Genomic DNA, 13,908 nt, shown 5'->3' on the forward strand with positions numbered 1-13,908 from the left:
ATGATACTAAGCTAATTGAATCGAAATTCTATTGAAAATAGTTACGAGAATTGCCTTGTGGTGATTTTTATTGTGATGGTGGGTGTGATATACATACATACTTGTCATTATAGAACAATAGTTTTATCCCAATTTTTTAAACACATAAGTTATGTTTGTCCCTGTTTTGGACACACTTATCCATAGATTTGTTCCTGTTTTATAAACACATAAGTACGTAGTCCCTATCTCGCATACACCTACATACTTTTGTCTCTGTTTTGTAAAACACCTATATTTTTTTTACCTGTTTTTGATACACATACAATATACATAGATTTGTCCCTGTTTTGTATACACATACAATATACATTTTGTCCCTGTTTTGTACACACGCCTACATAGTGTTGTCCCTGTATACATGCGTGTTTTGGGGTGACAGTGCGTACCGCAAGTGGCGTCCGCCGCGTTTCACGGAGGATATCACGCCGCTGCTGCGTATATTCGACCCGCACGCCAGCGTCCCGCCGCGGTACGTCGCATGACGACGTCGCTTACGATGACGCTTTGTGTGCAAACGGGGCTTCTTAACCTATAAACCATGTCTCGACTCTAGTAAATCTAAGAAAATCTTATCAGACGAACGGACTTGTCGACGGCACGCGTCGACGGCAGTCGCTGGATTTTTTTTCATTGATATATTTTTTTTACATTTGTTGACTGTCGTCGACGCGTGCCGTCGACAAGTGCAGTTCGTTTGTAAGCGCTCCAAGAAGTAAATAGAGATAACAGCTTACATTTTTCGAGACCCTTAATTAGAGCTATGTTCACAGTAGTTACAGTTCATATTATGACAATAATAATTATATTCGCTGCAGTATTCAGCATTAGTAAAACTTTATAGTGCTTTTAAAATACTATAATATTATCTGTAGATATACTAGGTTAACTTATACTTTTATTAGTTCTTTTATTCACTGGTGTAATATATTTATCGCTGTAGAATGTAGCCGTTTAAAAGATTATTTTGTCTTATTAGATTAGTTCAATATGTAGACAGTAAGGATAAGAAGCCCCCGCCTAAGACTTAACTCCGAAGAGTCATCTCATTTTGTAAAGATTCATGTCATCCATGCCGCTAAATGTGAAGATGTTGTGATTTTCGTTATCGATATTTTTCCAACGATATTTTGTGTATCGATTAATCGTAATCGAATATAATTCGTTCGACTTCTCAACCCCAAAGAGCCGTGGTCAGAACGTCCCTGCACGTGCATGCATAATGTTAGCATGTCTTTTTGTTTGTCATATTCCGTTGTATTATTTTTGTATATTGTTATATTTTTAGTTACAAAGGTAAATTAATATAGGACTAACTATAATCTTTCCATGTTTATTTGTTGTCTATTTTTTTTATTATTATTATAAAATTGTAGCCGTCTATGGACCGTTCGTCCATATCCTTTTTTTTTATTTTATTATTTTGATTTTTCGCACCAAGGCTAATTGAAATAATATTATGAATTTTAATTAATTGTGGTCCATCACGCCATGGACACTTTTTTTTTTTTTTTTTTTTTTGTCTATTTAAGTATTATGTTAATGAAAAGACACATGAAGGTAAGACTACGAGGTAATTATTAATTAATAGATGTATTTTTTATATCTGTTGATAGAATAGTAGAGAGTAGTATTTTTATTCATATAGGAGAAAAAGCAACCATAAATAAATTAATAAAAAAATATATCAAAATATGTAGCACAATTTTTAAACCTACCCTCCAATTTGGAGGGAGGGGTATTATGAACTTTGGAGGCTCCAAAGTCAAATAAGTATCTGTAGATTGTAGGTACTGGTATTACCATCACCAATACCTAAGTTATTATTAGTTTATACACGATAAGCGTGGTTTGAATGGACTCGGTCCATTTATTGTCATCTAAGAAAGAGTCTGTGATCAATAAGAAAAATAAAAATGTACTCCGATAAAAGAGCCAATTGTCTAATACGTGTGTAATTGTGTAACAGTGACAAGAAGAGTCAGGAGGTGTCGGAGAGCGCGGAGTGCGCGGAGTGCGCGGAGGAGGGCGACGTGTGCGGACACGTGCAGGTCAAGATGGTCGTCAGCAACGGGAAGGTAAGGCAGTCAACCAATCAAACCACTGTGTACTTTAATAGGGTTTTTTATGAAATAAGGGGGCAAACGAGCAAACGGGTCACCTGATGGAAAGCAACTTCCGTCGCCCATGGACACTCGCAGCATCAGAAGAGCTGCAGGTGCGTTGCCGGCCTTTTAAGAGGGAATAGGGTAATAGGGGAGGGTAGGGAAGGGAATAGGGGAGGGTAGGGAAGGAAATATGGGAGGGTAGGTAAGGGAAAAGGGTAGGGGATTGGGCCTCCGGTAAACTCACTCACTCGGCGAAACACAGCGCAAGCGCTGTTTCATGCCGGTTTTCTGTAACACCGTGGTATTTCTCCGGTCGAGCCGGCCCATTCGTGCCGAAGCATGGCTCTCCCACGTCAGTGTCCTAAGTATTTGGCTTAGGGCCTGTTTCACCACTTCCTATAAGTGCTGAATAGGCTATCCACCACTTAACTTAACACATAAAGTATGGAGAATCTGCTAAAAAAGTTGTGAATAGCGTATTCGCCACTCTATCAGAAAGTGGTGAAACAGGCCCCTAGTATTGGATAGTTTAGATAGCGCAAGATATCATCAATGTATGGGATATATTAGGCACAGCCAGCACTAACACATATCGCGCTTTATGTCAAATCGTTATTAATCCCCGACGAAAACAGAGGCGTAATATTATTATTAGTTTGACGTGTCTGTTTGTCTGTGTGTGTGTGTCTATCCGTAGCGCTGCAGTGTCTAAACGGATGGTCCGATTCAGATTTTTACTTCGCTGTCGAAATTATTGTCGAATGCAGGTTGTTTGAGTTTCATAATCGCAATAGCTTAACCGGACGTTTTGTCTCTGTTACGACTTGCTAATAACAAATGAACTTCTATTCGCTCTTATTTTCGCGAGCTTTGAATATATTCTTCTTATCACGTTTTAACATTGTATGAAATCCTTTGCAAATTTTCTATACGATGATGATAAATACTGATGATGCTTTAATATGTGCAGCGCGCGAGCGACCGGTCGTGGAAGGCGGTGTGGGCGGTGTTGCACGGGACCAAGCTCTACCTCTACAGGCACCATCCCACGCAGGTTAGTGACATTAAAGTCCTAGATCTTAAGGGGCTTCTACTCGTGGCACATTCGACTCCTAGTTCTTAAGGATCTCCTACATACAGTTCATCGATTTAGGAGAGTTAGGGTTTCCAGTGGCTAAGAGCGTGGCTCTTGACTTGGAGGTCGTGGGTTCAATTTCCGCGTTGGAAACATATTATTTCCAAGTTTGGTAAGGACAATGCAGGCTGATCACCTGATTGTCTGACAAGTAAGATGACCCATGCGTCGGATGGGCATGTAAAAAGTCGGTCCTGCGCCTGATCTCTCGCCAGTAGTGTCGGTCTTCCGTCCCACTGGGTTATGAGAGTAAAGGAATATAATTGTTTTCAATGAAACCGGCCACCGTCACCGAAACTGGTGTGCGGGGTATTATTATAGAGTTAGGGCAAGGATGTTTTACATGACTGTAGTGCGTATGTCATTCATCCTAGCTCCTAGCATCCAACTCCTAGCTCTAAAGGATCTCCTACATGCAGTACAATCCATTCAATAATTTAGGAGAGTTAAAGCTAGGATGTTATACGTTGATGACTGCAGTGCATCGTCATTAATCGATGCAAAATCTTTATAGTTTGTTATAATGCGTTTAAACGGGTACGAAAGTCAAATCTAAAGAAAGTATGGTAAACTAGACGTGATAAAATAACTAGGTATATTGCTCCGTATTGCTCTACAATTTGCTTTAGAGTTATCCGCCCTAAGATACAAACGGATTGTTATTTTGATTACCGTATTGCCCGGTACTTAATATTTCCAAAAAAATTATATTACACTATTATTTTAATGATATATTAATACGTGAGCCAAAAACTTTGTATCCCTTTTGACGAAAAATGGGGAAACGTAGGTGAATGAAATTTTGCACAGTTATAGTTTATATGGTGAAGGAGTGCATCGAGCTAATATTATTTTGAAATTATGCTTTTATCATAAAAAAATTTAACAAATAAAACATTACACACACAACAACACACACACTAGGAATAATGACAGATTTTTGAGTGACAAGCCTATACATACGAATTATACTCTTTTATTTATGGTTGAAGTCAGTTGACAACAAGGTGACAAATTAAAAATGGATTATAGTTTTTTTTTAATGAATCTTAGATACTATTAGGCAATGCTTACACAGCCAGTCTGAGATCGGCTGAGTCCCAGAGACAAGAGTTGAAAAAAATATGATGAAGTCAATATTTTTAGTCCTAATGTCGTTGAAACTAAGGTCGAATTTCGACCATTGGGCGATCTCTAGTTATTTTAATGATTTCAGCTTTGTATGTCAAAATCCAGTAGGTTGTTTGCTCCCTGGTTTTAGTGCGACTGTTTCTTTCGTGTTTTACTGTTGGAAAGTTTCGTTTTTCTAAGAATTTACGAGTAGAACAATATTTATTTAATATTTTGAAAACGTTGCGTAATTTCAATCTTCCCTTGCCTACATAAAGATTGCGGCGCACCTTTCAGAGGTAAACAGTCAATATACTTACAGTTAATTATATTGTTTGTCCGTTTCCGCCGTACACTGCGTAGTATACCGACTAGTAATTAATGTTTTTTTACTAATTAGATGATGTTATTGCGGAACTTTTTAACCTTCTTTGATGTGGCTCCGTCATAACATTTCAGAGAATTATATCTATGATGTTTTCATGGTAATGCGTGGAATTTTATGCTATTGTTTTGAAATTTTCCTGTTTTGGCTTTCTTTTTAATTACGGTAAATTATAGTTATTTGTTATTTTTTCATTTAGGGCGTTTCTTTTTTTTAAGCCTTACAAAATACTATAGATATTCATGTCATATACATTGTGCGGGAATGAGTTTCTTACGCCGATGCTTCTCGCCGGGTTACTTCCCCGCACCGATTCTAGTCAACACATAGACATTCTGAGAAGATTTGTTCCAAATGTATTTAGAAGTATATTGTATTTTTGATTATTATTCTAAATGCCTTGTGTCATTAAAGGGCGACGGCCAGCGACACGGAGTGGGCAATATGAATGTATTATTTATGTATAATATTACTTGAATACAAATTACCTTCTAATTACTTCGACTGTCTAATTCATACCGTCTGTGCTTTATGATAAATAAAGCGACCGTTAGAATTGTGTGTCTTAGGGCGCAGTCAGCCGTGACTTACCACTTAATTTTATCAAGTTAAGGAATTTCATTAATATAAATAAACTACCTTGAACTTTGAAGTAGAACATCATCACAGGTTTGCTACTTAGGTACCTATATTAAGTTAATCTGAATCTGAAACGATCATAGATTTATTAGATATACTTATATACGTCAATTTCGCCAATTTTTTTTTATATTTTCCTAAACAGACAGTTCAGACAGACAGCAAGGGCGGATCCAGGGGAGGTCCAGGTCCTAGGTGAACCACTAAGTAAAATTGTTAAACATACTGATTTTATATATTTTTTATAAATTTTATTTAAGTACTTACCTAGTTTATTTCAATATTTAATTAATTTAATATACCGAATACTTTGTTTTATTTACAGACACAAGAATTTAAATTATAAGTTCTTGTGTCTTGACTACGACTATGTGACCCCCTCCTGGCGCCAAAGCTGGATCCGCCCTTGACAGACAGAAACATCTGAGTACATACTTTATATACCTAAGGGTTAAATAGGAGGGGGAGGAGGGGTGATAATTTGTACTATTAAGTGTTTGAGAATTCTAGGAGCAATTTTATAAGTCATACTCATATTCCTCGAGAGTTCATCGACGCGTGCAATAGTTTCGGCAATTATAATTCCATAGTGGACGTTATCGGCCGAATCTAACGCTTCCTGCGGCTCCGAACACCTGGGCCATGGCCATCTGGGGAACTAACGGACGTGGAATCAACACTTTTGGCGTAACGGACGCGAAAAAAACTTTACTCTTCTGACAGAACGGATGTGAAAAGAAAACATTAACACTTTTGGCAGAACAAATGAAAAACAATATAACACTTTTGGTTGTGACTGTCCTTTGTAATTTTGGGAGGGAGTTAGGACTGAAAGATTTTTATCTTTATTAATAAAAGAAAAGGTCTGTGCGCGTGTAATTCGCATCATGTTAAACCGTGTCAAAATGACTAACTGAAACTACCCTAAAATTACCTCGAAAGTTGGGTAGTTTTAGTAAGAAAGTTGGGTCGTACTTTGGCCTCGACATGGCTAATCTATACCCAAACTTATCCATTGTTTACTATACTAGATATTGTATCTTTTAGGGTAGGACAAGTAGCAGCTCTAGCAATTTTATTTCGTACACAATTAATTTAGTACCAACATCCGATCTAGTGGCCTTCTTATTCGTCTTAATTACGAGCAAACAGCACATACGTGATATTGCTGTTTTCCTTCGTATAATGACACCATCCTATTTCAAAATCTATAAAATATTGCTATTGATATCTCATAATAAGCGTAACTGACTTTATTATCCATTAATCTTGATATTACTATAATTTGTTTGTTTTTTTTTAATTTGAATCCAATACTTTGTTTACGTAATGTTGTCACGACCTTCTTACTAGTTATGGCTCTAGTTTCCAAATATTATGCATTACTAAGAGCCTGTTTCACCACTTCCTGATAAAGTGCCGGATAGGCTATCCACAACTTTTTTGACAGATCCTCCATACTCTATCTGTCAAGTTAAGTGATGGATAGCCTATCTAGATTTAATCAGGAAGTGGTGAAACAGGCCCTAAATGATGCAAGCTATCGGGACCTACAACCTCTGAAGTGAGTTAAATTACAGTTATATACTATTGGATACAAAGCTAGTACCGATTTACAAAATACATTACAGGTTAGTTAGGCTACTTGCAATACAATATTACAGGTTAAATCAAGCTACAATACATATTACAGGTTGACTCGGGCTATATTTACAATACACATTACAGGTCGACATAGGCTATATTTTCTAACGGGCTCCAGATATATCGACGCGACCTCAGGTTCTAGTAATGAACGGTGGTACCTAAAATGTAATACACATGAAACCTAATATTATGCTTTAAGCAGCGGCTACACGTAGCGATCTGCAGGAAATAATCGAAATATTGAAGCAGATGATGTAAGCTAAAAGCTGTCTTAATCCCACTACTTACTGTTCAATTTAGTTTAAGTATTATGTGTTTAGCAGCTAGCTCAGATCGTTGTGAGCATTAGATAGGACGGGACACAAAATAACTCGCAATTAATACGGACAGAAGTCTCATAACTTTATTACAAGTACGATCAAAGGCTACCAATAAAATAAATTCGTTGAAGCATACACTATTTCATTAGTACAAATAGCATCCTAATCGACCTTAAGTATTTTGAAATAGAGATTATAATGCAGTGTCACTATCTCCGCTTTCGCGGAAGACATTCCATAGATTTAGGAGTTGTCAGAAGTGTAAGGGCGTTTAATGTTTAGGCTTAGTAGTGCGAATCGCGAAGAAGTTGGACGGTTAGTACTGTAAGCGTTTATGTAGATATTATTTTGAGTAATCAAAATCAAAATCAAAATCAAAAATATTTTTATTCGGAGTAATTTTTTTACAAAAACTTTACCGAACGTCGATACTATGGTGCCTACCACCGGTTCGGGAACTAACCCGGCGAGAAGAACCGGCGTAAGAAACTCGCACGGGGCCATCTTTTACTAAAAAGATGGAAAATTACAATTTAAAACATATACAGTACAACACGGTCACATTAACCTGACGCACCACTGGAATGTATATGCAAGCTTCGTAATGACGTCATCACCATGCGTCTAGTTAATTTGACTGTGTTATATAACAATATTATCACTAAGAGCTATTTACAATAGGAATTATGAAAAATATTCTAGTAGCCTATAAGAACCACCCTATTCCCAAGGTGTGTTGTCGTCGATGAAATCATTGATTTTATAATAAGCTTTAGTACACAAACGTTCTTTTACTACATTTTTTTTGCTTCCAAAACATGAAACAAGTTTCAAAGCTTCGTATGTTTGTGACTCGTCTCGTGATTTGAATCTTTTGACCCTAGTTGTAATAGTTTCTGATTGAGTTTGAATTTCCAAAATAATTATGTACAAAAAATCATAATAGGTTTTAATTTTTTTTTTAATGTAAAACAATAAACTTTTTAAATACTGTTTTAAAAAGTTTAAACGTCAAAATTTTGACCTTGATATTATCAATCATGTATTAAGTTCTGGTTAATCAAAGTGCATATCATAATTTGGAGGCTGTAGAGGACTAGCCACGTAGACACATTAAGAGATTGTTTCACCACTTTCTGATAAAGTACCGAATAGCCTATTCACAACTTTTTTGACAGATTCTCCATACTTCATCTATCATGTTAAGTGGTGGATAGCCTATTCGGCACTTATCAGAAAGTGGTGAAACAGGCCCTAAATGTTCTTAAGCTAAGCTATTGAGTTACGTAGGCACTAATTGCTATCTGGCGTATCCGCCTACTTCTCGCCTTGTGCAAAATATTCGAAAGATGAAGGTGAAATACTTTGAATCCTAAGTAATACAAAAATATTATAAACAAATTAATTAAGAATTATGGCGTAACGTCTAACGCGAACGTCACCAACAAGAAAAAACTATACTTAGTCAAAATGACGTGGAAATTCGACGTGGAAGAGCCATGCGCCATGCTTCGGCACGAATGGGCTGGCTCGCCCGAGAAATACCACGTACAGAAAACCGTTGTGAAACAGCGCTTGCGCTGTGTTTTGCCGAGTGAGTGAGTTTACCGGAGGCCCAATCCCGTACCCTATTCCCTTCCCTACCCTCCCTTATTCCCTTCCCTTCCCATCCCTACCCTCCTCTATTACCCTATTCCCTCTTAAACGGCCGGCAACGCACCTGCAGCTCTTCTGATGCTGCGTGTGCCCATAGGCGACGGAAGTTACTTTCCATCAGGTGACCCGTTTGCTCGTTTGCCCCTTATTTCATTAAAAAAAATAAGGTAACTGCGGCGGTTATTGACCTTATTAGTCTAGGAGTTATATGAAAAATAGATCGAAGTAGGTACTATGCATACAAACAGTCACTACACAGTTGAACTCATACTGTACATAATATTATGTCACACATTTTTGATCTGACATCAGAAGAGTGAGCTAGGTGTGTGCAGAAATATAATAATATTTAACAAAGTAATCGTAACTTAATAAATTAATGTCAAATGTATAAAAATGTTGGTTTTTCATTCAATTTACTTTTCGATGATCACAATCGCTTACGCACAAGATTGTCAAAAATGGCAGATATTATATGAACTAAGTACGTATGGATTATACGCATCAATTCTAGGTTTTTATTTGTTATTAAAAAGGTGCAAGAAGTCTGTTACACGGATATTACAATAAACACTATTTATAATGATATTAAATATCAAAAACAGTTTCAGTAAGTTTCCGTCGACCGTCCCGCCGAACGAGTTGTTTATTACAGGTAGCTCTGAAGCATTAGCTTGTAACTAATCTCCAGGGTTGTCAAAATATATTCAAAATTGAAATTCAACCAAATTATTATGCCATTTAATAGGTGATTCTTAAAAAGGTTCCATTAGGTATAATTATAAATACTAATGTTCTATTCTATTCTATTCTTATCACAGTTCTGCGCTACAGTTTGAAATCCAAGATCTCAATGTTCAGTTTTAACAATGGAATATGGATCTGTTTTCTTATGGTCAATATTAATTATTATTAATTGAGATTCAAACAATTTAAGCCAATAAACTACGATGACAGAATCCATATTATCAATGTTAGAGAATGACTCTACACGCCTTATGTTGTATAATTTTATGAAAATCAAATCCCATCAAAAACATCCTGTAAAAAAACCAAGTCTCGCAACTCAGTTTTTATACCGTAAAAATTTATGAGATCCATGCAATACCAAGTCGGTTAATTTATTCAGTCTCTACCTAGGGGACCTTCCGTCTCAAGTTATTACGTAAGTTATTAACATATCAATATTAAAAATCTTTTACGTTTTCAATAAATAGATCGACTTGGACATCGCATGAAAACACAATGTATCTTACAATTTATACATTATAATTATATTATTAGATACAGGCCCGTAGTGCTGTGTGATACTGTATAGTGTTATACTAAACAATCTAATCATGCGATGTCCAAGTCGATCTATTTATTTAAAACGTAAAAGATTTTTAATATTGATATGATAATAACTTACGTAATAACTTGAGACGGAAGGTCCCCTAGGTAGAGACTGAATAAATTAACCGACTTGGTATTGCATGGCTCTCATGAATTTTTACGGTATAAAAACTGAGTTGCGAGACTTGGTTTTTTTACAGGATGTTTTTGATGGGATCTCACTTCATTTTGTAGAGTCCTACTTTTCTCCTTTTTGGTACCTTTTACTACAGCTACAAATTATCAATAACCATTTTTATAAGAAACAAATAAAACTAACAATTTAATAATAATATAATAATTATGTATACAGTATTACTATACTTACTACTTGCCTTTCATGACTATCCAATATCCATACTAATATTATTATAAATGCGAAAGTGTGTTTGTTTGATTATCCTTCCTTCACGACCTAGCGAAGCAACCAATCGACTTGATTTTTGACGTAGACTTAGTTGAAAGGATGAAGAGTAACATAGGCTACTTTTGGTCTTGGAAAAACGTCAGGTTTCCAAAGGAGGTTTACAAGAATATTCGTATTTTACGCGATTTTTTAATTCCACGCGAGCGAAGCCGCGGGCAAAAGCTAGTGCTTCATATATAATATAGATACCTATCTACAACTATTACTCCTTCGAATATATACGTACGGAAATATCGATGGTACCGGTACAATGATTCATAAATTGCAATTAATGTAACTTTGTAATCTTATACATGTAATATAATATGGGATTACAAGGTTATTCACGAAGTTAGAGAAAGAAGAAGAAAGCTGGACAGTCATTATGAAATGGGATTACAAAGTTATTTACGAAGTTAGTGTATCTAGAAAACTAGACATAAATTTTGAAATATTTGAATTTTTCCTTGATTTAGTCACTAAACACTAATTATATTCTAAATTTGAAGGTTCTATGTCTGCAAGAAGTGCCTTAGACTTTTGGTGATCGGTCTGTCAGTCAGTCAGTCAGTCAGTCAGTGAGAAAATTAAGAAACTTTAACAAGTTACAGTTCTTAAACTACTGATGCAAATTGAATGAAATTTTAAATATACTGTGTTTATACAATGCTTGCTTAGCAGCTGAAAATTCAGGCTTGTTGGTTTATCCACAATGAAGTTATAGGGGGTCAAAAAGAGCCTAAATTGGTTCGAGAAAAGGATGGTACGGCCGTGCCGCTTTTTTGCTCGACTTGGCGGGGGCACTGCCGTGCCCCCAGATAAAATTATATTCCGTCATTTTCACGATTGGCAACCCTAAATATATTGAATATCCATTACATTTGGATCCCATGAATTTCAATGTCAAACTCTATACGCTCGTATCTCGTTCATAAAAAATTGTTCATGTTTCCTTTTATTTATTAGAAATTTTTGGCCACCACTCAAATAATATGATGCAGACATTTTCGTAATATATTTCTCCGTTCTCATAAATATATGTATTGCTATCGACATACGTTATGAATATTACGGTTTTAACCAGAGCAGAACATTGGATAACGATAATTTTTATTTCGGAAAAATATTGGCCGATTCTTAAGCCAAAATAAGAATGTTAACTCTGTCAAAATAAAACAGCAACAAAACTCGGATTTCTTTTTCTTTATTTTACAAGAGTTTTCACAGACATAAATATTTTTGCTTACTTATAGGTCTACTAACCAGAATCTGATGGCAAATTTTGATGGCAGATTTTAAAAAAATATCCTTGATCATTGGATAATTTTTTATATTTGCATGTTTCACACACAGAATAAGCCGCTACAAGGAAATAATCGGCCAAGTGCGAGTCGGATTCGCGGACGAAGGGTTCAGTACCGTTATAGAGGAAAAATAGGCGAAAATTTGTGTTTTTGTATGGGAGCCCCCCTTAATTTTTTGTTTTATTTTAATATTATTCTTAAATATTGAAGTAGATATACAATTAAGGCTTGTGTGAAAATATCAAGTGCCTACCTGTTGCCATTATTGATATCGAGCAAAAAAGGCCAAAAAAATCACGTTTGTTGTATGGAACCCCTTATAAATAGGGAACCCCCTTTTAAATATTAATTTTATTTTGTTTTTAGTATTTCTTGTTATAGCGGCAACAAATATGTACACAATCTGTGAAAATTTCAGAACTCTAGCTATAGCGGTTCTTGAGATACAGCCTGGAGACAGACAGACGGACAGACAGACATCGAATTCTCATGAATAGGGTCCCGATTTCACCCTTTGGGTACGGAACCCTAAAAAAGGATCAAATGTTTTATACCAATTACCCCGGTATTGCTAGAGTCAATTTATTTTCTCACTTTTTGCCATCAGATTCTGGTAGACGGCAGTCCTATACTAGGTTCAAACTTCAAGGCACTTCAATATAATGTTAACAGTATGTCAACCATAGACAGAGATGAATTATTAATTTTAATTTAAATTTTGTGAAAAATCTGTTAAAATCCCACCCAGTAAGTTTTGCTCAAAGCGGGGTGTGGGCCGAGTGCGACCTCCGCCCGACTCGCCTTGATACTTGAATTCACGATTTATTGGATGTCTTCATTCATTATTGTTTCATGTACTCGGTGCTTTGATACTATAATATTATTTCACATTATGTATGTGTCTATATGTGTGTAAATGTTATCTGCAGAACGTACAATTACCTATTAATTTGCTTTAGTAAAGTACACCTAAATAAATAATAATATTAATTCAAGTACTATAAATTATAATAAAAATAATATAGTTATAATAATTCCTTAATTAATTGAATTTCGCTAGACCGTGCTCAAAAAGTAATTAATAATGTAAAGTTTGTAATTGAAAGGATCGTGACGCCAAATAAAGCCTTCTAAATATAGATAAAAATCCTTGGAATTTAGAATGGCGCGACTTTTACGTAGAGTCGTTAAAATAAATATTATTTTTACTAAATTAATTACTTGCCAGAACAAAAGAAGGCCTTATGCTAAGTTTAGACCGGCCTAGGCCAATCTAGACATTAAATCAACATAACGAACTGTTTTAAATTTATGTACGGATCGTGTGCGCTTTCTACTGTTTTCACGTGTTGCGCCATCGCACTGCGGAACCCTTAAATGGTCACGCCCTTATACAACGTGGTTCTGTATAATGCCGACAGTTTGGCACCCTGTTCATTTTGTCTTTAATCCGCTATAGTTTGGCATTCTATTTATTTTCATCAAAGTCTCAAGTTTGTCCTTAATTTCCTTGCTACCTTTGAAGCTCCCGCTTTGCTTGGGGTGGGAAATTAGATATCTCCTACTCCTCCTAAATTTCTTCTGATTAATTTCGTTGCGGGTCCCAAGACAGATTTAGTTTGTACCTCGGGCATCCCTGAGATCATATCAAAGGGTTTTCGTGGTTGGTTACCACTGTTGATCCTGGCGACACAGGAGTTGTAGTGGTGGGAATGTGTGGTGGGACTTTTTGCTACCTTTGAAAGGAATCTCGTCCTGGTGGAAGTTGGACATGAAAGATACAAG

At 36.0% G+C, this 13,908-nt stretch overlaps 1 protein-coding gene across 12 annotated transcripts in view; it reads left to right on the forward strand.

Moving 5' to 3' along the window:
• LOC121732070 (rho GTPase-activating protein 21) overlaps positions 1 to 13,908 on the forward strand; it is a 393,449-nt gene that overhangs the window by 291,403 nt on the left and 88,138 nt on the right. For 11 of the 12 annotated variants that reach the window (XM_042121847.1, XM_042121843.1, XM_042121842.1 and 8 more), the window contains 3 exons: positions 422 to 511; positions 2,009 to 2,117; positions 3,118 to 3,201. In XM_042121847.1, coding sequence (XP_041977781.1) covers positions 422 to 511; positions 2,009 to 2,117; positions 3,118 to 3,201 — 283 coding nt within the window. The remainder of the gene's footprint in view (positions 1 to 421; positions 512 to 2,008; positions 2,118 to 3,117; positions 3,202 to 13,908) is intronic. The other variant, XM_042121849.1, reaches the window with a different exon arrangement.

This window comes from Aricia agestis, chromosome 11 (assembly GCF_905147365.1).
Source record: "Aricia agestis chromosome 11, ilAriAges1.1, whole genome shotgun sequence".
NCBI classification, from domain to species: domain Eukaryota; kingdom Metazoa; phylum Arthropoda; class Insecta; order Lepidoptera; family Lycaenidae; genus Aricia; species Aricia agestis.